General features: G+C 45.3%; 2 protein-coding genes, 1 non-coding gene and 1 pseudogene across 3 annotated transcripts in view; 2 read left to right on the top strand and 2 right to left on the bottom strand.

Moving 5' to 3' along the window:
- LOC144673226 (uncharacterized) overlaps positions 1–21917 on the bottom strand; it is a 91158-nt gene extending 69241 nt beyond the window's left edge. The window contains 3 exon segments of the mRNA XM_078535166.1: positions 21051–21368; positions 21435–21607; positions 21609–21917. Coding sequence (XP_078391292.1) covers positions 21051–21368; positions 21435–21607; positions 21609–21917 — 800 coding nt within the window.
- trnan-guu (transfer RNA asparagine (anticodon GUU)) lies at positions 1738–1811 on the bottom strand. The gene has a single exon. It is a non-coding gene; the product is annotated as a tRNA-Asn (tRNA).
- LOC144673217 (uncharacterized) lies at positions 2237–3482 on the top strand. Its single transcript, XM_078535162.1, has 2 exons — positions 2237–2242; positions 2685–3482. The coding sequence occupies exons 1-2, from the start codon at positions 2237–2239 to the stop codon at positions 3480–3482; spliced, it is 804 nt and encodes a 267-aa protein (XP_078391288.1).
- LOC144673216 (uncharacterized) lies at positions 11694–12851 on the top strand (annotated as a pseudogene).
- Positions 21918–23127: the final 1210 nt, after the last annotated feature.

Genomic DNA, 23127 nt, shown 5'->3' with positions numbered 1-23127 from the left:
AGAACTGACATTCTGCTGGATCAGCACTGCCCTGTTTCCAAGACCAATATTAATCCTTTTATAAGGTGCGGTTCCCAGAACTATACACAGTTCTCCAGGTGTGATCTAACCAGGGCTTTGTATAGCTGCAGCAAAACTTTCCCTCTTTTCTATAACAGCCTCTGTCACAGGTTGTCTAGCACGGGGAGTTAGATTGTATATATCGACTGAGAAAAATGAGGAGATGCTTGGTCAGAATGAACTTCTTTCAAATATTCAATGTGATGTCAATTGCACAAATAAATATTTATTTTTATTTCGAAGACAACACATGAATCCCCAGTCCAACTCTCCGTGTCACTGAGTCAGGGAAGCTTTGTTAATTTTCACACACTGAGCATGGACACTGCAGAAGCTCCTGCACCTCCTTCAGCATTAGTTTTCTTAACTCAAAGTTTTCAAAAGGGGATTGGGTACTTATTTGAAATGGAAAAAAAACCTGCAGCTTTAAGAAGGAAGAGAATGATATTGGAACTAAGTGGATAGCTCTTTGAAGAAAGCACACACCCGATGGGTCGAATGACCACCTGATGAGCTGTGTCAGTTTACAATTAGATCAATTTCTCTGCAGCATTCCAAAATGTCCCACCCCAGTTCTATTCCTGTAAAACAGGATCTTGCAGTGCAGCAGGTCTACACAGTTTGAAATTCAATACAAGTCCCTTTGACTTTTTCTCGCAAATTGTTTCTGTGGTGTAGTGACCTAGCCAGCAATGCCCACATCCCATAAATGAATAAAGAAACAAATAGTGATTATCACATTCGCTTCACATGTGCAAGGTCGCCAGCTCGAAAACTGGCAAAAATATTATCAAAACTGGATCATCTAATTGTGAGAAGTTGCACAATTCCCGCTTGTTGGCAAATAATAGCCGAATACATTATCTCACAGCCATGTGACATTGGCACTTCCCCAGGCTTTGAATAAATTTCTCCAAAAGGTACGTTTATGAGAAAGAGACAATAAATGAGACGAATTGCAGTGAGATAGTTCACACATGTGTGAAGTGTTGAATGACCTGCTGATGTGCTCTGTCATTTTATGATTCTAATGTCAGGTCATTTTTTCTGCCGCATGGTTATGTTTTTCAGCTGAATTGTACTTCCACAAAACAGGGTTTGGAAGTGCAGTAAGGCTGCACGGTTTGACATTCTAAGTCAGTCCCTGTGGTTCTGCCCATTGTTTCTGTAGTGCAGTGGTTATCTCAATGCAAGGGAAAAACATTATCTCCCAGTTGTGTGGAGAAGTTGCATCACTCCCATTCCTGTTTGTTGTTGAATATGAACTGAATGCTGGATCTTGCAGCCACATTAGATTCGCTCTCCACCATTTCTGAAGATAACATTCAGCAAAATAAGATGTTTCCACTGGCAGCGGGTGATTGGAGAGTGTGGGGCTGGAATATTGTTACTTTTTCCTGTCTCACTCACCGTGGAGCTAAGGAAGAGGCGATTAATTGATGTGTTTGTTTCAACCAATAGCCTCATAGATCTCTATTGATTTAGATGGGGGTACATGATCGTTCATATTCTTTGTTATATCTGAAATGAATATCCATAAACAGAGCTTGGTGTGGGAACTCAATGGGCGACAGCCGAGTTTTCAACGTGAGGGTGGGGGATTTTTTTGTGGTTTCAGGGCCCCAGAACAAAGCAGAGCGTTAATGAGTGATGATGGGGAGAAAACAGTGGCAGTTTCGTCCCTGGGTGGTCTCGAACCACCAACCTTTCAGTTAACAGCCGAACACGCTGACCAATTGCGCCACAGAGACTTAATAAAAGTACCTGCGCTCTGTAAGGTATCCTAAACCAATGGCTCAGCGAGTGAAAGCTTCAGATTGCTGAAAAGCAATGACAATTATTCCCTATCAGTTTTACTCTTCCCAAATAAAGGGTGGGACATTCATTGTGGATACATGGAAACAGTCTGATCCCACCCACTGCAGACACATCCATGTCCCCAGGAACCAGCTCCCCTACAACTGTTGCCGTCTCCCTTCGAGCCTCTCAGTGCTTTTCTGTTACCAAGTATTATGATTGTCCCGAAGCCAATAATTCTAAAGGGGTTTCTCTGTTACACAGCGAGTGGTTAGGATCTGGAATGCACTACCTGAGAGTGTGGGGGAGGCAGATTCAATCACGGATTTCAAAGGAGAATTGGACAGAAAATGCACGTCTCCGGGGAAAACGCGGGGAAATGCAGGTTAGTTAGTTTCCAGAAGAGGAAGAGATCTCCCTTTTCCGATGGAGTTAAGGAGATTTTTTTTCTCAGTGGGTCATTAGCCTGCGGACTTATTTTCATCAGAGGTTTGGTCATTGAATTTACACAAGGCTGAATTAGACAGATTTTTTATAGACAAGGGGGTCGAAGGTTATGGGGGGCAGACAGGAAAGTGGAGTTGAGGCCACAACCAGATCAGCCATGACCTCAATGAATGGTGAAGCAGGGTCAAGGAGCTGAATGGCCTACTCCTGCCCCTGAGTCCTTTGTTCCTATGACCCGGGCTGAATGGCCTCCCCTTAGCTCTGACTCTCTGACACGATGAGGTGCTCGAGGTGCAAAATGGTCAATCCCTGCTCCTGTTTGTTATGTTCTAATTTGGAGCAGTTACCACCCAAGGCAATGGTTAGTTTACCTTTGATAGTGGGAGCGTGACCTGGAAACTCATCGACGCAGTCACACTGGGGAGAGACCGTTCACCTGCTCCGAGTGCGGGAAGGGATTTACTCAGTTATCCTCCCTGCTGAGACAGCAGCGAGTTCACAACGGGGAGAGACCGTTCACCTGCTCCGAGTGTGAGAAGGGATTCACTCAGTTACACCACCTCCTGACACATCAACGAATTCACCATGGGGAGAGACCGTTCACCTGCTCCGAGTGTGGGAAGTGCTTCACTCAGTTACACCACCTCCTGACACATCAGCGAATTCACACTGGGGAGAGGCCTTTCAACTGCTCTGAGTGTGGGAAGGGATTCATCAGTGTATCTAACCTGCTGAGACACCAACAAACTCACACTGGAGAAATACCCTTCACCTGCTCAGAGTGTGGGAAGAGATTCACTCAGTTATCCAGCCTGCAGAGACACCAGCGAATACAAACTGGGGAGAGACCATTCAGCTGCTCCGAGTGTGGTAAGGGATTCATTGATCCATCCATCCTGCTGAAACACCAGCGAGTTCACACTGGGGAGAAAACTTTTAAATGCCCAGACTGCGGGAAGTGCTTCAAAAGTTCCGGGAACCTGATGTCCCATCAACGTGTTCACACTGACGAGAGACCATTCAGGTGCTCTCACTGTGGGACTGGGTTCAGATGGTCATCTGACCTTACGGTACACCAGAGAATTCACACTGGGGAGAGACCGTTCAGCTGTACGGAGTGTGGGATGAGATTCACTCGATCATCCAACCTGCTGAGGCACCAACACGTTCACAAGTAACGACAGTGATTGGGATTTGCTGATAATCAAATCCAGGACTGAACTATGTTCATTGGGGTCGGTTTCTGTTGATCTTCATAAACCCCAGCCCAGTTACAGGGGGCCATTTGTATTTTTGAAGTGCTGTGTGTTAAATACAGTGTATTGAGTCTTTTTAGTACCTTTAACACAAGTTATTTCCTTTTGAAGGACTCTGCCTCTCCCCTGTCACCTCCATCCTCACCTCCAACAAGTGTGAGGAGCTCATGGAGCTTCTTTGTCACTAAGATTGAGACAATCCGATCAGCTGCCTCTGCTGCTTCCCTCCCTTCCACTAGCCCACTGGGCCAAAGATCCATCCTCTAGGGACAGGGGTGAATTGCATAGAATTTGCATCAGGAAGTGAATAAAATAGGTGCATTTCAGGGGGAAATGGAGAAAGAAGGGAATAGATGATTACATTGGTAGATTTAGACTGGAAAAAATGGGAGGAGGCTCGAGTGGAGCGTAAACACCAGCATGGACTGATTGGGCTGAATGGCCTGGTTCTCTGCTGTATATCCCTTGAACTCCTGTGCAGTCTAGTCCAAATCCATGGTATTATCTGTCTGGAAGCAGCATGGCATTAAACTGAAAACTAAAATCAAACTTTACCAGGCCATTGTCCTGACCACCCTGCTGTATGGAGCAGAATCCTGGGTCTGCTCTTGGAGCCACATCAAAGCTCTGGAACACTTCCAGCAAAGACACCCGAGGTCCATCCTGAGAATTAGATGGCAGGACAAAAATCACAAACAACGAGGTTCTCCATCACGCTGGGTTCAACAGCTTGGAGACCACCCTCCAGAAAATTCAGCTCCGATGGCCAGGCCATGTTCCCACATGGACAATCACAGAAATCCCAAGCTGATCTTCCATGGGGAACTGTCTCAGGGCAAACAACATCAAGGTGGTCAGTACAACCGATACAAGGACACCCTAAAAAAGAAGCCTCACAAACTCCTGCATTGCAGACCGTCTCTCCTTGGAAAACACTGCAGTCGTCCAGCCGAGTTCTGGTCTCTACATTATAGGAAGGATGTGATTGCACTGGAGAGGGTGCAGAGGAGATTTACCAGGATACTGCCAGGGCTGGAGAGTCTGAGCTATGAGGAAAGATTGGATAGGCTGGGGTTGTTTTCCCTAGAGCAGCGAAGGGGACCTGATAGTGGTGTATAAGATAATGAGGGGCATAGTTGGGTGGATAGGAAGGCACTTTTTCCATTAGTAGAGGGGTCAATAACCCGGGGGGCATAGATTTAAGGTAAGAGGTTGAAGGCTAAGAGGGGAGTTCAGGAGAATTGTTTTTTCACCAAGAGGGTGGTGGGAGTCTAGAACTCACTGCCTGAAAGGGTGTAAATGATTTGGGTGGTTGAGTCAGAAATGCTTCTAACATTTTAGAAGTATTTAAATATTCACTTGCAATGCCTTAGCCTCCAGGGCTATGGGCCAAGCACTGGATAATGGGATTAGTGTAGCCAGAACTTTGTGAGCAGCGTGGACACAATGGGCCGAATGGCCTTCTCCTGTGCTCTATGAGTGTATATGTGGAGGCAAGCACTGAAATTTGCTTCAGCGTGTTTCAAGGACCATCTACACCAAACTCAACATCCGACATGCCCACAGGAAGGTCAGAGGTGGCACAGCTGCAGAAGTTAACCCAAGCACCACCAACAACAATATGAACGGTCAGTTCTGTGGATGGCCTTGTCGATCCCACACCGAAATCTTCAGTCAGGAGAGGACCCACAGGAAATGATTAAATCATTTACAGTTTGGGCACTCGAACAACAAGGAGTCTACCCCAACAATATCCCTGTTCTCTGGATCGGGGAACAATACCCTGTCTGTATTACTGAGGTGCTGTTAATAAAGTCAGCGTGAGACAATCTGTTGTGAGCTTATCTGGTGTCTGAATCCACAAGATTCACCATTTAGAGTCAACAAGATGAACAAGGAAAAATATCACAGCCCAAAACTCCAGCTCGATATTCACAGGAGAAACTCTGTTATCGAACACCTCGAATGGACAGAACAGAGAAAGATCCCAACTGTAAGAAACCCTTGAATCATTTGTAAATATCTTTCAAATGCTGACAGATTCCAGCTGTCAGTTTCCATCACATTGAAGTTAATGGAAGGTGAGAGCGCAGTTATTCTAGAACTATAAAAAAAACACTAGTTAGAGCACAGCTAGAGTACTGAGTCCAGTTGTAGTCAGCACATTACAAGAAGGATGTGATCACACTAGAGTGGGCGCAGAAGAGATTTACCTGGATGTTGGCAGGGCTGGATAATTTTAACTCTGAGGAAAGATTGGAGAGGCTGGGGTTGTTTTCTTTGGGACAGGGGAGGAAGAGGGGAGATTTAATTGAGGTGTAAAAATTATGAGGGTCCCAGATAGGAAGGACCCATTTCATTTACAGAGGTCAGAACCAAGAGGATAGAGATTTAAAGTAATTAGTGGAAGGATTAGAGGGGAGTTCAATAATGCTTTTATCCAGAGGGTGGTGGGTCTTGGAACTCACTGACTGAAAGGGTGGTGGAGGCAGAAATACACAGATTTAAGAAGTACTGGGATATACACTGGATGTTCTGTAACCTACAGGATTATGGACCAAGAGCTGGGAAGCGGGATTAGACTGGTTTGCTCATTTTCAGCCAGTACAGACATGATGGGCTGAATTGCCTCCTCTGTGCTACAATTTCTATGATTCTGTGGTGACAAGTGGTCCTCGTGTTTTTATCTGAGACAGGCCTCAGCCCAGTCATTTGCCCCGAGTGTCGATGTGATGATTCAAGCGAAGAGATGCCGGGTATCGGGAGCAGCAGGAACAATAAATAAAACCGAGGTGTCCGTAAATACTGATATAGTTCATTTGTATCTAGTTCCATTTTTATAAATTCTGCTGAATGTTGCCCTCAGCCAGTGTCAGGATATTGGATCAGAGCCACCATGGAAAATGAATTTGACATCGGTGAGATAGACAATGTCAACCGGATCCTCAGTTTCTCTGTAACCTCCTCCAGCCCCACAACCCTTCCTGTAAATACAAGGTGTTGTTCTTGGATTACACTCTGAGATAGACAATGTAATTATATTTTAACCTTTATTCTTCAAGTAAAGTATCTCTCTTCAGGCTGTTCTCAAGGTTGTGCAAGATGGAACCAAACAGTGATTTATTTGTACTTCTTGCAGTTTAGTTACTGTATTCACTGCTCACGATGTGATCTGCTCGACATTGGGAAGACCAAACACAGGTTGGGTGATCACTTTATGGAACAACCTCCGTTCAGTCTGTGAGCTTGACCCTGAGCTTCCGGTCACTGGTCATTTTAATTCTCCGCCCCACTCCCACTTATAATCTTCCACACTCAACATCGAGTTCAGCAGTTTCTAAACCAACAGAGAGTTCTCAGGATCTGGAACATTCTACCTGAAAAGGTGCTGGAACCTGATTCTATCAGGAATTTTAAAAGGGAGTTGACAGGGATTTGGGATAGAGGAACTTACAGGGTTACAAACAGAAAGTGGGTATTTGGGACGAAACACAACTGCTCTTTCAAAGAGTCAGCACAAGCACAAAGGGTTGAATGGCCTCCTTCTGTGCTCTAAGTTTCAATGATTCTAGGAGTTGGCCATTTAGCCCGTCGAGTCTGTCCCACCATGCAATCAGATCACGGCTGATCTGTGACCCTTTGTCTCCTGTCCCTTGATTTATACCTTGTGTTAGGAAGGATCTATCAATACCAGATTGAAACTGAACATTGATCAAGCATGAACTGCTAATTGAGGAAGAGAATTTCAAACTTCTCCCAACTTTACCTGGAGAAGATTTTCCTAATCTCACTCCTGAAAGTTCTGGCTCTAATGTTTAGACTATGTTGCTCAGTCCTGGATTCCCCAACCAATGGAAATAGTTCCCGTCTTTCTACCACACCATTTCCAATTTATATCATGAAAACTTCGAGAAAATCCTCCTCAATCTTCTAAATTCCAGGGAATACAAACCTCACCGTGAGATGATGAATATTGGCAGAATGAATAGGGTACTCAATGGTACAGTCCAAAAGGGTGTGTAGGGACTGGGGGACCTGGGGGTTGTTGTGCATACACATTTGAAGGCGAAAGGACATATTGAGAGAGCAGATCGCAAAATATATGAGATCGTGGGCTTCATAAGCAGATTTAATGTGTATAAACGCAGGGAAAATAAGCTGACCCGTTATAAAGCTCTGGTTAGGTCACAACAGGAGTATTGCATCCAGTTCAGGTCGCCACACTTTAGGAAAGGGGTGAGGGTCCTTGAGAGGATGCGGAGGAGATTTACCAGAATGGTTCCAGGAAAAAGGGAATTCGGTTCCAAAGTGAGATTGGAGAAGCTGAAGTTGTTCTTCTTGGAGTTACAGAGTTGAGAGGAGATTAGATAGAGGTGAACAAGATTGTGACAGGTTCAGATAAGGTGGACAAAGAAAATGTTGTTTCCATCTGGTGATGGTACAAGGATTAGGGGGACACAGATTGAAGGTTATGGGCAATAGATACAGGACAAATGCAGGGAGGAATATTTTACACAACAAGTGGTAATAACCCAGAACTCACTGCCTACGAGGGGGCTGGAAGCAGACATGATCAATGCTTTAAAATTAAATTGGACCAGCATTTAAGAGAAATAAACATGCAGGGGGTTGAAGACACAGCGGGGCAATGAGACAGACTGGACAGCTCTACAGAGAGCTGGCATTGACTCAATGGGCTGAATGGCCTCTTTCTGTGCTGTAATTACTCTGATGCATTTGTTTGACCACTCCTCATAATTTAACGCTTGGAGTCCAGTTGTTATTCAGGTACATCTGCACTGCTCTCCCACTAAGGCCAATATAGTCTATCCTTCCTAAAGTGTGATGCCCGGAACTGAACACAGTATTCCTGTCCTGATGAAAGGTCATGTTGACTCGAAACATTAACTCTGTTTCTCTCCACAGATGCTGCCAGGCCTGCTGAGCACTTCCAGCATTTTTTATTTTTATTACAGTGGTTCATGTGCAGTCTAACCAGGATTTTGAAAATGTTGGTGCTTTTTCCACAAACAGAACAAAACTTTTTCCTTCTACAATCAAAGTCCGATGATATTCAGGTGCTGAGGAATCGAATGACTCTGTCAGATCTTGATGTGAAGTTTGGTTTGAGTTTCCCCGTCTCCAAATCCGTCCCATTGAAAATCCTGTAAAAAGGAGACTATAAAAAACATCCCTGTCAGTCCAGGATAGAAATTAATAGACAAACATTTCTCTGGGTTGAAGTTTGCTGTGTGTAAATCCTCCTCTTCTAACCCCCTGTAAAAGGAGTTTCCAAACACTGGGTGTAAACTGGGCTCCGGGAGTTTGTAATCCGGGTTTGGAGTGCTACACCGGGTGTTTGTGAATCCTCCCAGTCCAGCCTCCGGCTCCATTCCTCTCCTGCACTCGGCCCTTTCTCAGCCGCTGGACTTTCAACCCGACCGCCTTCATCCCGATCCCCACCCGCGTTGCGCATGCTCCAATTCATACCCGGCCACGCCCCTCATTCACTCCGATTGGTCGGAGGAACAGCCGCTCCCGCTGGTCCTCCAGGCCAGCCCCCTGTTCCTATTGGTCCGGACCTGCCGTCAATCATTGTGAGCTGAAGCATGTGTAGAGCGTGAACACAGACGTGAGGAGAGCTGGAGCGAGCGGATTTAAAATGCGGGATTTACAAAGATCGAGTGCGGACTGACAGCTGGAAAAAAAACCGGTTAGCATTGATAGGGCTGGCGGGTGAGTTGGGAGGCTTTATGAATTCACGGTCTCTGTCCTAAACCCTCAATAAGGAACCATTCTCCCAAACACAGATTAGGCCATTTCTCTGGAAGTAGGCCCGAGTTAACGGGGCAAGGAGCAGCAGAGAGCACGTGCGGTCACTATCTTTATAGGGGCAAGGAGCAGTAGAGCGCATGTGCGGTCACCATCTTTATAGGGGGCAAGGAGCTGCAGAGCGCATGTGCGGTCACCATCTTTATACGGAGCGAGGAGCTGCAGAGCGCATGAGCGGTTACCATCTTTATAGGGGGCAAGAAGCAGCAGAGCGCATGTGCGGTCACCATCTTTATAGGGGGCAATGTCCAACAGGCAGCATGCGTGGTCGCTATCTTTACAGAGGCTGCAGGCCCGGATGAATGACCCGCAGGAAGGACAATAAATCAGAGATAGAGTTTGGTGTGAAATCAATGGGTTGTTGTAAAACAGGAGATCAGGGGAACAGTCAGAACCAACAACAACTTCTATTAACATCATAAATCACCCCAGTGAGCTTCACAGGAAATCATAAAATAAAGTATAACATTCAGACACAGAAGGAGGTGACCAAAATACTTAAATAGTCGCTTGTTTGTGCAGAATTTGATTATTAACGAAAAAAGAGACAAGCTGTCAAAGCTTTTCCTGTTGCACTCACCAGGACAGACGCAAGAATCCCAAATTTCAAAGGGAACCAAAAGTTATACTGCACGAGAAAAGGGTGCTGATTGGTTGGCCCGTCGGCTCTGATTGGTTGTTGCCATGGACAATACAGCCAGGAGCTGTAATCCACTCTGCTTTTGTTTAATTCCACAAAAGACCCCATGCCTGGACTTGTTCCTTCCGCCTGCAGAGGACAGGTCTAGCAAGTGTAAGTGAGCCACATTACTAGCCTGACTGATAATTTTTGAGATTTGGTATTCTTCCCTCTATCCTGATGAGTACAAGATAAAATGTTTTAACAGAATGTCTTTTTTTATTAATACTCAATTGTCTTAAAGGGGGAAAGTGTGGTAGACAGAGGGAGACAATCTCAGAGCTTGGGGTCGAGGGAACTGAAGGCACGGACACTAATGGTGGAACATTTAAAACAGGGAATGCTAGAATTAGAGCAGTGCAGATATCATAGAGGGTTGTGGGTCTGCAGGAGCCACAGAGAGGAGGCCATTGGGGGATTTGAAAACAAGGATGAGAATTTTAATATCAAGTTGCTGCTTGAACGGGAGCCAAGGAAGGTCAGGGAATGGGCCTAGCTGTGAGTGAAGACACAGACAGCAGAAATATGGATGTCTTCAAGGTTACAGAGGTTAGAATGTGGGAGTCCAGCCAGGTGTGTGTTGGAATGGTCCAGTCTGGAGGTAAACATGGCAGTGATAAGGGTTTCAGCAGCAGATGAGACACTCCTGAGACAGGAGTGAGGTCGGGTGATATTACGGAGGTGGAAACAGGTGATCTTAGTGATGGCACAGACATGAGGTCAGCAGCTCATTTCGAGATCAAATGTAACACCGAGGTTGTGAACAGACTGGTTTAATCTCACACTGTTCCCAGGGAGAGGGATGGAGTTGGTATCTGGGAAATGGAGATTGGAGCAGGGACTGAAAACAGTGTCTTCAGTCTTCTCAGTATTTAATTGGAGTTAATTAGTCATCAGGAAGAGAAGCAGGAACCAGAATGGGCCATGAGACTGATCCCAGGTTTAACTCAGTTAGAGAGGGAGAGAAGGAAGGAAGGAAACTCTGGGACATTGGGAGAAATCACCTTCATAATCGCTCATTAAATCTCCACACAGTAAGTTTTGGACACAAGGTTAACATCTGCTATTCTGTATGGACGGTCAGGGGGTTTCAGATTAATGTTTTGTCACGAGTAATCACTGAAGTGAATGATCAGACATATTGTCAACTCCAGTTGGAGAAATTTGTTAAAAAGATACAGAAATAATTGTCCAAAACTCTGTCTGGATTTCAGCACAGGGAGGAGGGAAAGTGTGTGGGACGGGGATTTGCAGCTTTCGGGGAACAAAAGAGGAAAAAATGTTCCATAGAAACTAGAATTGTCTGCTGTGAATTTATATCCTGTTCTTAAAGTGATGGCCTTTGTAAACTCCTTTTACAGATAATTATAAGGGGAGGGTTTTCAGGCAGGAAACCCAAACCAAACATCACATCAAGATCTGACAGAGTCACTCGATTCATCAGGACCTGAATATTATCACCTTTGAATGTGGACGGAGAAACGTTTGTCTGTTCTGTCTGTAGGGAAAGATTTCAAATATCAGTGTGACTGTAAAAGCACCGAGACACACACACACCCGAGTGAGAGTGTCCCACTGCACTGACTGGAAAGAGCTTTAACCAGTTATAAAGCCTGAAATAACATCACACCATTCACAGTGGGGAGAAACTGTACACGTGTTCTCTGTGTGGATGAGACTTCAACTGATCATCAAACTTAGAGAGACACAGGGACACCTCGACCATGGAGAAACCGTGGAAATGTAAGGACTGTGGGAAAGGATTCAATTATCCATCCAAACTGGAAACCCATCGACGCAGTCACACTGGGGAAAGGCCATTCACCTGCTCCGAGTGTGGGAAAGGATTCAAGCAGTTACCCCACCTGCTGACACACCAGCGAGTTCACACTGGAGAGAGACCATTCACCTGCTCCGAGTGTGGGAAGAGATGTACTCAGTTATCCACCCTGCTGACACACCAACGAATTCACACAGAGGAAAGACCATTCACCTGCTCCGAGTGTGGGAAGGGATTCACTCGGTCATCATACCTGCTGACACACCAGCTCGTTCACACTGGAGAGAGACCATTCACCTGCACGGTATGTGGGAAAGGATTCACTGGGTCCCCTGACCTGCTGAAGCACCAGCGAATACACACTGAGGAGAGGCCATTCAGTTGTACTTCCTGTGGAAAGAGATTCAGGACTTCATCGAACCTCAAAGTGCACCAGCGAATTCACACTGGAGAGAGGCCTTTCACCTGCTCCAAGTGTGGGAAGGGATTCATTCAGTCATCCCACCTGCTGAAACACCAGCGAATTCACACTGGAGAGAGACCATTCACCTGCTCTGAGTGTGGGAAGAAATTCACTCTGTTATCTAACCTGCTGAGACACCAGCGAATTCACACTGGAGAGAGACCATTCACCTGCTCTGAGTGTGGGAAGAAATTCACTCTGTTATCCACCCTGCTGAAACACCAGCGAATTCACACAAGGACAGGCCATTCCGCTGCACTTCCTGTGTAGAGATTCAACCTTCTTTCCACCTCAGTGTACACCAGTGAATTCACATTGGAGAGAGAGCGTTCACCTGCTCCGAGTGTGGAAAGGGATTCACTCATTTATCCAACTTGTTGACACACTAGCGAGTTCACACTGGGGAGATGCTGTTCACCTTCTCCGAATGTAGGAAGGGATTCACTTAGTCATCCCACCTGCTCAGACACCAGCGAGTTCACAAGTGACAGCAGGGGTTGGATTCTGCTGTTATTGCTGCTGTTAATCACATCCAGAACTGAACTGTGTTCATTCTGACAGTTTTGGTTTGTTTCTATTGCTGTTCATAATCCCTGTAACTGGGCTGAAGTTTAATATCTTGATGTCTGTTAAATAAATCAGCTTTGTTTCAAACTCTCAGAATGTCGAGTCCTTGATTTCTCCAGGATAAGAGGAGACTGATTGATGTCCTGTTCCTAATGGCTCCATTTTTGGATCTTTTCTCCTCTCTTAACTCTAGATTCTTTCAGTTCTCAGACCTTTGGTTACTCTCATGGATACGTCCCAGCTCCCCACACCTCCCAGAGAGCCTTGGGATCCAGGGAAGTATCAGTGTTAGAACCAGAAAATGCTGGAAATAACCGATACTTTTCCAAGTGCCAATTGATTTTCTCCCAGATTATTGTCTCCAGCCTTTCCCCACAACTGATATGAAGCTGATTGTCCTAGAATAGCTGTGTTTTTGAACAGGGGTGTAACATTTACAATCTATCAGTTCTTTGACACCACTACAGTATAAGGAGGATTGGAAGATTGTGACCAGAGCCTCCACAAGTTCCATGTGAAGGATGCTGTCTCTGACAGTGCAGCAGTCCCTCAGTGTCACCCTGGAGTATCAGCCTAGATAATGTGCTCAGGTTTATTAATATTTCCTCTTGTTATTGATGTGGATCATTAAGAAACAATGGACTCTTATGATGTCATCCAGTCCCAATGCGATGATGTCATCCAGTCCCAGTGCGATGATGTCATGAAGACTATTAAATACCAGCGGAGCCTTAGTGGTGAAAACAGTTTTGTTCGAGATGGCAGCAAGTCCATTACTGATAGATGTGGATTATGAAGCTGAGCAACACGTACAGTATATATCCCATCTCCTGACACTCTGCCCCCACCTCTTGACACACTGCGCCAATCTCCCGGCACTCTGCCCCCATCTCCCAACTCCCGACATGCTGCCCCATCTCCCGACACTCTGCCCCATCTCCCGACACACTGCCCCATCTCCCAACACTCTGCCCCCCATCTCCCGACACTTTGCCCCCATCTCCCGACACTCTGCCCCCATCTCCCGACACTCTGCCAGTCTCCCGACACTCTGCCCCCATCTCCCAACACTCTGCCCCATCTCCCGACACACTGCCCCATCTCCCAACACTCTGCCCCCCATCTCCCGACACTCTGCCCCCATCTCCCGACACTCTGCCCCCATCTCCCGCCACTCTGCCAGTCTCCCGACACTCTGCCCCCATCTCCCGACACTCTGCCCTCATCTCCTGACACTCTGCCCCCATCTCCCGACACTCTGCCCCCATCTCCCGACACGCTGCCCCATGTCCTGACACTCTGCCCCATCTCCCGACACTCCGCCCCCATCTCCTGACACGCTCCCCCCATCTCCCGACACTCTGCCCCATCTCCTGACTTGCTGCCCCCATCTCCCGACACTCTGCCCCCATCTCTCGAGCAGCCCGTCTCTACCTCTGCTGAACCCACGCAAGATGCACCATGTTGAAACCAGAGGAAAGGCCTGGGTGAGAAATTTTAATTCACCAAGGGTGTGCACATGGGGGTTTGACAAAATATTAAGTTTCCTGTTTTTAACAAGGACACAGAAAATGTATTGATTGGAACCACTTCCAGCTCTTGTCCATTCTGACATCCCGTGGGCCAGCTCACCCTCTCACTGGGTTCATGCTGAATGTCAATCCAGGCTGGGAGCCATTGGGTGGATGTGCAATGGGTGGATGAGTGGCTGAAGGAATGTTCAGTTCACAGGGAGGGGGATGGGGGAGGGGGGTTGGTGCTGGTGGTGGGAAGTGTTCATTCTGAAGGAGTCCCACCTGAAACAGTGACCACTAACTTATCACTTTCCAATGGTGATTGACCTGATGTTTATTTCTCCCGGTTTGTTCTGTTCAGTATTTATTTATTTTTTTATCTTTGCTAAAACATATTGTTCTGACACTGAAATACAGAGACTTTTAATTATGTTAATGTCAATCTCCATCGAGTGCACAGGAGGACTCAACTGGTCCAAACTTTTTATGGTATCAATAAACAAAAATCCTACAAGATGTTTTTTTGGGGAATTGTTTTTCTCTGAAACCAGGGATGGTCAAACTATGTCCCAAAGTTCAGATTTGGGCCTTGAGCCTGGGCTATGGGGCCCACATACATGGAGCACCATTACCAGATGTCCTTCATCCCCGATTTTAATCACTCCACCATTGGTGGCCGTGCTTTCAGCTGCCTGGACCCTAAGCTCTGGAATTTCCTCCCTAAACCTCTCACCTTTCTCATTCACTTTCCCCCTTTCAGACAGTCCTAATAACTGACCTTTTTGACCAAGCTTTTGGCCATCTGGCCTAATATGTCCTGCTCCTGTGAAATTCCTTGGGACATTTTATCATGTTAAAAGCTTGATATAAATAGAAGTTGATGTTGTTCTTCACAGTATCACATTATCTTTACAGTGTAGAAGGAGGCCAATTTGTCCATTGAGTCTGCACTGACTCGCTGAAAGAACATTCCACCTAGTCCCACTCCCCTGCCTTATCCCCGTAACCTTGCACATTCTCTCTCTCCATGTAACAATCCAACTCCCCTTTGAATACCTCGATCGAACCTGCCTCCACCACCCTTTCAGGAAGTTTGTTCCAGAATCCAACCACCCTCTGGGTGATTTTTTTTCCTCATATCACAATTACTTCTTTTTTCAATTATTTTGAATCTGTGCCCTCCAGTTCTTGATGTTCTCTTGAGTGCGAACATTTTCTCACTACCCTGTCCATACCCCTCAGGATCTTGAATCCGTCTATTAAATCTCCTCTTAGCCTTCCTTTCTCCAAGGAAAACAGTCCTAACCTCTCTAATCTATCCTCATAGCTACAGTTCTTCATCCCGGGAATTATTCTTTTTAATCTCCTATGTATTCTCTCCAAAGCCTTCACATCCTTCCTCAAGTATGGTGCCCTGAACTGGACACAGTACTCCAGGTGAAGCCTGACAAGTGTCTTATACAAGTTCAACATGACCTCCTTACTCTTGTACTCAATACCCATATTAATGAAGTCTAAGATACTAAATGCTTTATTAACTGCTCTCTCAACATTCCCTGCCATCCTCAATGACTTAAGTACGTACACACCGAGTTCCCTCTGTTCCTGCACCTCCTTTAGAGGCTCTCCCTTTATTTTATGCTATCTCACCATACATTTCCTGCCAAAACAAATCACCTCACACTTCTCTGCATTGAACTTCATCTGCCACTTGTCTGCCCAATCCACCAAAATGTCTATGTCCTTTTGAAGTTCATGACTTTCCCTATCACAGTTGACAACATTTCCAATCTTCGTATCGTCTGCAAATTTTGAAATCATGCCCTGCACACCACAGACTTGGTCATTAATATATATCAGGAAGGGCAAGGGTCCCAACACTGACCCCTGAGCAATTCCACCACAAATCTTCCTCCAATCTGTAAAACAACCATTTACCACTACTCTCTGGTTCCTGTCACTCGGCTAGTTTCTTATCCAAGTTCCTACTTTCCCTTTTATTCCATGGCCAAGAATTTTGCTGAAAAGTCTTTTGTGTGGCACTGTATCAAATACCTTTTGAAAATCCATATACACATCAACGTTTCCCTTATTAACCCTTTCTGCTACCTCCTCAAAACACCCCAGCAAGTTAGTTAAACATGATTTTTCCCTTTATGAATCCATGCTGGTTTTCTTTAATTATCCTGCACTTGTCTAAGTGATGATTGATTTTATCCCGGACTATAGTTTCCAGAAGTTACCCTGCCACTGAGGTCAAAATGACTGGCCTGTAGTTGCCAGCTTTATCCTCGCATCTCTTTTTGAACAAGGGTGTAACATTCACAGATCTCCAGTCCACTGGCACCTCCTCTGTGTCTGAGGAAGACTGGAAGATTATCACTCATGCCTCTGCACTTGTAGTGCCTCTGTTCTTGCAGTTCAGTGAGATCTGATCACTTACTGAGTGAGTGAGTCTGCATCAATGTAACTCAAATAGATACAGCTTGTGTCATAGTTCAGTGAGATCTGATCACTTACTGAGTGAGTGAGTCTCTATAAATGTTATTCAGATAGACACAGCTTGTTGGAACAGACCTGGGGAGAAGGAAGCTTTGAATTAGCCACTGGACTTTCTGTTCTCCATAATTGGGAATAGTTAATGCTTTCCGAACATTCAAAACGATGCATCAAGTCATTAAGGAGCATTTGTTCTTAGCTGAATTATTTGGTAGAATTGGAGTGAAGGAGTGGGATTGGCCTACAGCCTGAGTCACCACTTTAAGGACAGGAAGAGAGAGAATCTGGAGAGGGGAAAAGAATTAGTTGGAGACCATGCACTGAATCTGGAACAATGAGCAGAGAAGGGGAGGAGTGTGTGGGACAGGGATTTATAGATTTGGGGGAATGAAAGGCAAAAGAATATTCCATAGAAACTAGAATTGTCTGTTCTGAGTTTCTAACCGGTACTGACAGTGATGACTTTTGTCAACTGTGTTTACAGGGGATTAGAGGGAGAGGATTTTCAGATGGGGAAACTCAAACAAAAAATCTCGACAAGATCTTATGGAATCATTGAAATCAGATATTATCAGTCTCTGATTATGGAAGGAGAAATGTTTGTCTGTTCTGCCTGTGCGGAAAGATTCACAAAATCAGTGTGACTGGAAAATCACCAGGACACAGACACCCAAGTCACAACATATATCGGGGTCAAACCTGGCATCAAGCATCCAAAAAGTCTGGTTTAGTCTCAGACAGTTGCCAGGGAGAGGAATGGAGTTGGTAGCTCGGGAATGAAAACAATGGGTTGAGTCTTCGCTATATTGAATTGGTGGAAATTTCTGCACATTCACAACTGGATATCAGATAAACAGTCTGATAATTTAGCAAAAGTTGAGAAGTGGAGAGAGCTGATGGTGAGGTAGAGCTGGGCACTGACAGTGTACACGTGATAACTGACACTGTGTTTTCAGGTGATGTCGTTGAGGGGAGAATGTTGATGTGAAATAAGAAGAGGCCAAGGCTGGATCCTTTGGGGACACCAGAGGTAACTGTGGGAGTGGGAAGGGAAGACATTACAAGTGTTTCTCTGGCTGTGATTCAATAGAGAAGAATGGAACCAGGAGAGAGCAGCCCCACCCAGCTGGACGACAGTGGAGAGGTGTTGGAGCAGAATGGTGTGGGCAACATTGTCAAAGGCTGCAGACAGGTCAAGAAGGGATAGTTTCCCTTTGTCACAGTCACATAGGATGTCATTGGTGGCTTTGATCAGAGATGTTTCAGTACAGTGGCAGGGCAGAAACCTGATAGGAGGGATTCAGACATGGAGTTCTGGGATAGATGGGCACAGATTTGGGAGGTGTGAACATGTCCAAAGAGTTTGGAGAGGAAAGGGAAATTGGAGTTGGGGCAGTAGTTTGCATGGATAGTGGTGTCAAGGGTTTGTCCCTTGAGGAAGGGGTTGATGCTTTGAGGGAGAGATGGACAGTATCTGAAGAGCGAAAACTGTTAACAATATCAGTGAACATGGGGAAGTTGGGTTATCAGCAGTTCAGTGGGAATAGGTCAATGAGGCAGGAGGTGGGTCTCATGGACAAGATGAGCACTGGGGGGGTGGGGGGGCATGAGTGGAGTTGGGAGAGAAACTGGAGAAAGATGTGGGTTCAGAGCACGGACATGGGAGATGAACACTGGGAGGAGGGAAGCAGCAGAGGCAGCTGATCAGATTATTTCAATCTTAGTGACAAAGAAGCTCCATGAGCTCCTCACACTTGTTGGAGGCGAGGATGGAGGAGACAGGAAAGAAGAAGAGCCCTTCGAAATGAACTAACTTGTGTTAGATGTGTTAAAAAGATTCAATACACTGTATTTAACAGAAAGCTGATTGATTTGTCTTTTGTCCAGAATGTTAACATGCATAACTGGGATGAAGTTTGTAAGGAATATATCTTTTCATTTCTGTTGGACTGTTGTAAAAGCACTTTTTTCCCAATTTTCTTGGACTGTGGCTTGGCTTTAAAAACTAACATGGCTGCAGTTGAAAGGCATGTTCCCTTGAACAGGATGTGGAATATACAATGTTGCTATCTCTTGGAACAGTGTGCCTGGTTGGACAAAATGATATTGGAAAGGAGGCCTAGGGAACTGCCTAGCGATGGAGTTTTGATTGGCTCCTGACCAAGTGGCCAGGTTCTGTGTGGCGATTGTGCAGTACATCAGCTCCTAGCCTGGAAAGAGGAAAGACCTGAAACCTCTCTCTCCTGTGTTTTGTGAGATTCCAGTAATCCTGCCATTGCAGCCAGCTGGCTATTCCTCATACCACTGTATCCTGCTTTCTTTGAGAAGCCTCTGTCAAGAGGAAAAGAGGGGAATGTCATCAAATATTTTTCTTTTAAAATAGAGGTTTAGTCTGTGGGTGTCTTAATTGGACAAAAGCCAGCTGGTCTGGGTGCTTTAATGTGTAATAGTTGTGAGATGTAAGAGAGAAAGAGTGCATTTCCATTTTTTGAATAGACCATTCAAAAAGTGGGGTGAATTCTGATACCTAGCTTGCAGAGACCAAGCAATATATTTATATTACTAATAAAATTGGTACTATGAAAGGGGTTTTATTGTTAGAGAGGTGGAGTTCAAAGAGGTTGGTGATACAATGAGAATTGACATTCAATGAGCTGTGCTAGGTATAACAAGACAGCCGTGTTGTGTGTGTAGGACAGAGGCAATGTAAGAAAAGCAGCTGTAAGCCTCCAACTGTCTCCACAGGAACCAAAGTGAAACGAACCTCATTTTGAATTTGTAAGGTGAAAATGCTTTGCCTGCTGTCTGGTTAAGTCTATGGGTTGCTGTTGCCTTCATGGAGAATAGTTTGGGAATTTAAAAGTTATGATCTTAGTAATTTGTAGCCATGTGCATACATTTAACTTGTGTAAATTAATAAAATGTTTCCTTTAGCTTAATATAAAACCTCTCGAGAACTGGTGGTCTGATTCCTGAATTTAGAGTTGCACCTTAAACATAATATTTAATATTATAGGTTATGATATTTGGTTAAAGTCTCCCTCTGGGATTTTTAAATAACTCAGCTTTATCAACTGCATGGTCGTAACAGAGAAATCACCAGTAGAAACATTAAAATCAAGTGTCAACCATAGAACTACAGACAGCAAGTGCTGGGAGACCACCTCATGTCAGCCACAACAACCTGCAAGGAATTTGGAAGAAAGCAATCAAAGTCAATCCATCTAATCCTGAACTCTGGATTAGTGTTATTGAACTGTTTTATCTCACTCTTAAAATCCATGTTTTGTGTGTCTTACGTGTGCTTGTGTGTGTGTTTGCTTGTGTGTGTTTGCGTTTGTATTTGTGTGTTTATATTTGTGTGTTTGTATTTGTGTGTGTGTGTTTGCGTTTGTATTTGTGTGTTTGCGTTTGTATATGTGTGTGTGTTTGCATTTATGTGTTTGCGTTTGTATTTGTGTGTGTGTGTGTTTGCATTTGTATTTGTGTGTGCTTGCGTTTGTATTTGTGTGTGTGTTTGCGTTTGTATTTGTGTTTATTTGCGTTTGTATTTGTGTGTGTGTTTGCATTTGTATTTGTGTGTGTGTTTGCGTTTGTATTTGTGTGTGTGTGTTTGCATTTGTATTTGTGTGTGTGTTTGCATTTGTATTTGTGTGTGTGTTTGCATTTGTATTTGTGTGTGTGTTTGCACTTGTATTTGTGTGTGTTTGTATTTATGTGTGTGTTTGCATTTGTATTTGTGTTTGCGTTTGTATTTGTGTGTGTGTTTGCGTTTGTATTTGTGTGTGTTTGTGTGCAGGGGTTTAAGAAGGGGTACACCTTGTAATAGAGTTAAAAATTAGCAGTTCATGTTGCTTTTTCCAGTGGTTAAAGACGATTTGTTTAATAAACAGTTATTTACTTGTTAAGTTTACAAACCTGGTGCTCGTATTCTGTTAACCTAAATTAGTTATTAGTTAGGTAGAATTGGGGCAATCTGGTGGTCTAATAAAACTTTTCACATTTGTCTTGGCTCGGGCAGCAGTGGGGCTTGATATTACAGTGCACCATCCCCAGTGAGTTGTAACAAGTTTATTAACATCAGCAGAAACAGACCCCAATGAACATGGTTCAGTCCTGGATGTGATCAACAACAAAATCCAATCACTATAGTTACTTGTGAACTCGCTGGTGTCTCAGCAGATAGGGTGAAGTAGAGAATTCCTTCCCACACATTGAGCAGGTGAACGGTCTCTCCCCAGTGTGAGTTCTGTGGTGTGTCAGCAGGTTGGATGACTGACTGAATCTCTTCCCATACACAGAGCAGGTGAATGGCCTCTCCCCAGTGTGAATTCATTGGTGTGTGCGCAGGTTGGATGACTGAGTGAATTCCTTCCCACACACGGAGCAGGTGAACGGCCTCTCCCCAGTGTGAATTCGCTGGTGTGCAGTGAGTTGAGATAATTGCCTGAACCCAGTCCCACAGTGAGATCACCTGAACGGTCTCTCGTCAGTGTGAATACGTTGATGGAACATCAGTTCCCTGGAACTTTTGTAGCACTTCCTGCAGTCTGGGCATTTAAAAGGTCTCTCATTAGTGTGAACTCGCTGGTGTGTCAACAGGTTGGATGCATCAGTGAATCGCTTCCCACACTCGGAGCAGATGAACAGTCTCTCCCCATTATGAATCCTCTGGTGTGTCTGCAGGTGGGATAACTGAGTAAATCCTTTTCCCACACTCAGGGCAGATGAATGGTTCCTCCTGAGTGTGAATTCGCTGGTGTCTCAGCAGGTGGGATGAATTTATGAATCCCTTCCCACACTCGGAGCAGGTGAACGGCCTCTCCCCAGTGTGACTGCACCGATGAGTTTCCAGCTCAGATGGGGATCTGAATCCCTTCCCACAGTCCCCACATTTCCATGGTTTCTCCCTGTTGTGACTGCATTTATGTTTTGACAGGTCAGATGATCGGCTGAAGTCTCGTCCACACACAGAACACGTGTATGGTTTCTCCCCACTGTGAACGGTGCTTTTTCCTTCCATGTTCAAAATCCTTCCAATAACCCGTTGATTTAAAACAGTAAAAAGGAATGAGAGAAAACCCACAAAAACACAAAGGCAGGCTGTGAAATTGAGCTGAAAGAATCTGGGAATTTGTGGGGCTGGCACGAGGACAAAGTGACCATGAAAACTGCTGGATTGTCATAAAAACCTAACTGGTTCACTAATGTCCTTCAGGGAAGGGAAACTGCCACCCGGTCTGGGCCGACACAAGACTCTGGCCTCTATAAGAACATATGAAATTGGAACAAGAGAAGACCTAACACCCCGTCGAGCCTGCTCCACCATTCAATACGATCGTGGCTGATCTTGGGCTTCAACTCAACTTTCCCGCCCACTCGCCATATCCCTCGACTCCCTGAGAGACCAAAAATCTCTCCATCTCAGCCTGAAATATATTCAGTGATGGAGCATCTGCAACCCACAGAGAATTCTCTGTGATAGAGAGAGGAAGATAGACAAGGGGAGTGGGAGAGGCAGAGAGAGAAGGGCAGTGGGAGAGGCAGAGAGAGGACAGTGGGAGAGGTAGAGAAGAAAGGGCAGTGGTAGATGTAGAGAAGAAAGGGCAGTGGTAGAGGCAGGGGGTGAGGAGGGGGTTTTTATAAACCGACCACTAAACCAGAACTTTGACAAAACCTCCCAAATCCTCAACCTCCACCACCTGGAAAGCCCAGGGTAGCAGGTGAATGTGAACACCATCACCTCTAAGCCACATACCCTCCTGACTTGTCTGACATCCGGTACTGGATGAACAGAAATTTCCTTCATTTAAATATTGGGTAGACTGAAGCCATTGTCTCCAGTCCCCGCTACAAACTCCACTCCCTATCCACCAACTCCATCCCTCTCCCTGACAACTGTCTGAGACTGAATCAGGCTGTTCACAACCATGGTGAAATATTTCACCCCAAGATGAGCTTCCAACCACATATCCACATCATCACCAAGACGGCCTATTTCCACCTCAGTAACATTGCCCGACTCCAGCCCAGTCTCAGCTCATCTTCTGCTGAAACTCTCATCCATTTCTTTGTAATCTCTAGACTTAACTATCCTAACACGCTCCCGGCCGGCCTCCCACATTCAACCTCCCTGTAATCTTGAGGTCATCCAAAACTCTGCTGCCCGTGTGCTTACTCGCATCAAGTCTTGTTCACCCATCACCCCTGTGCTCAGTGACCTACAAGGGCTC

The sequence above is a fragment of the Cetorhinus maximus genome, unplaced genomic scaffold (assembly GCF_964194155.1).
Source record: "Cetorhinus maximus unplaced genomic scaffold, sCetMax3.hap1.1 HAP1_SCAFFOLD_316, whole genome shotgun sequence".
Classification (NCBI taxonomy): Eukaryota; Metazoa; Chordata; class Chondrichthyes; order Lamniformes; family Cetorhinidae; genus Cetorhinus; species Cetorhinus maximus.
This window is presented reverse-complemented; position numbering and strand designations above follow the sequence as displayed.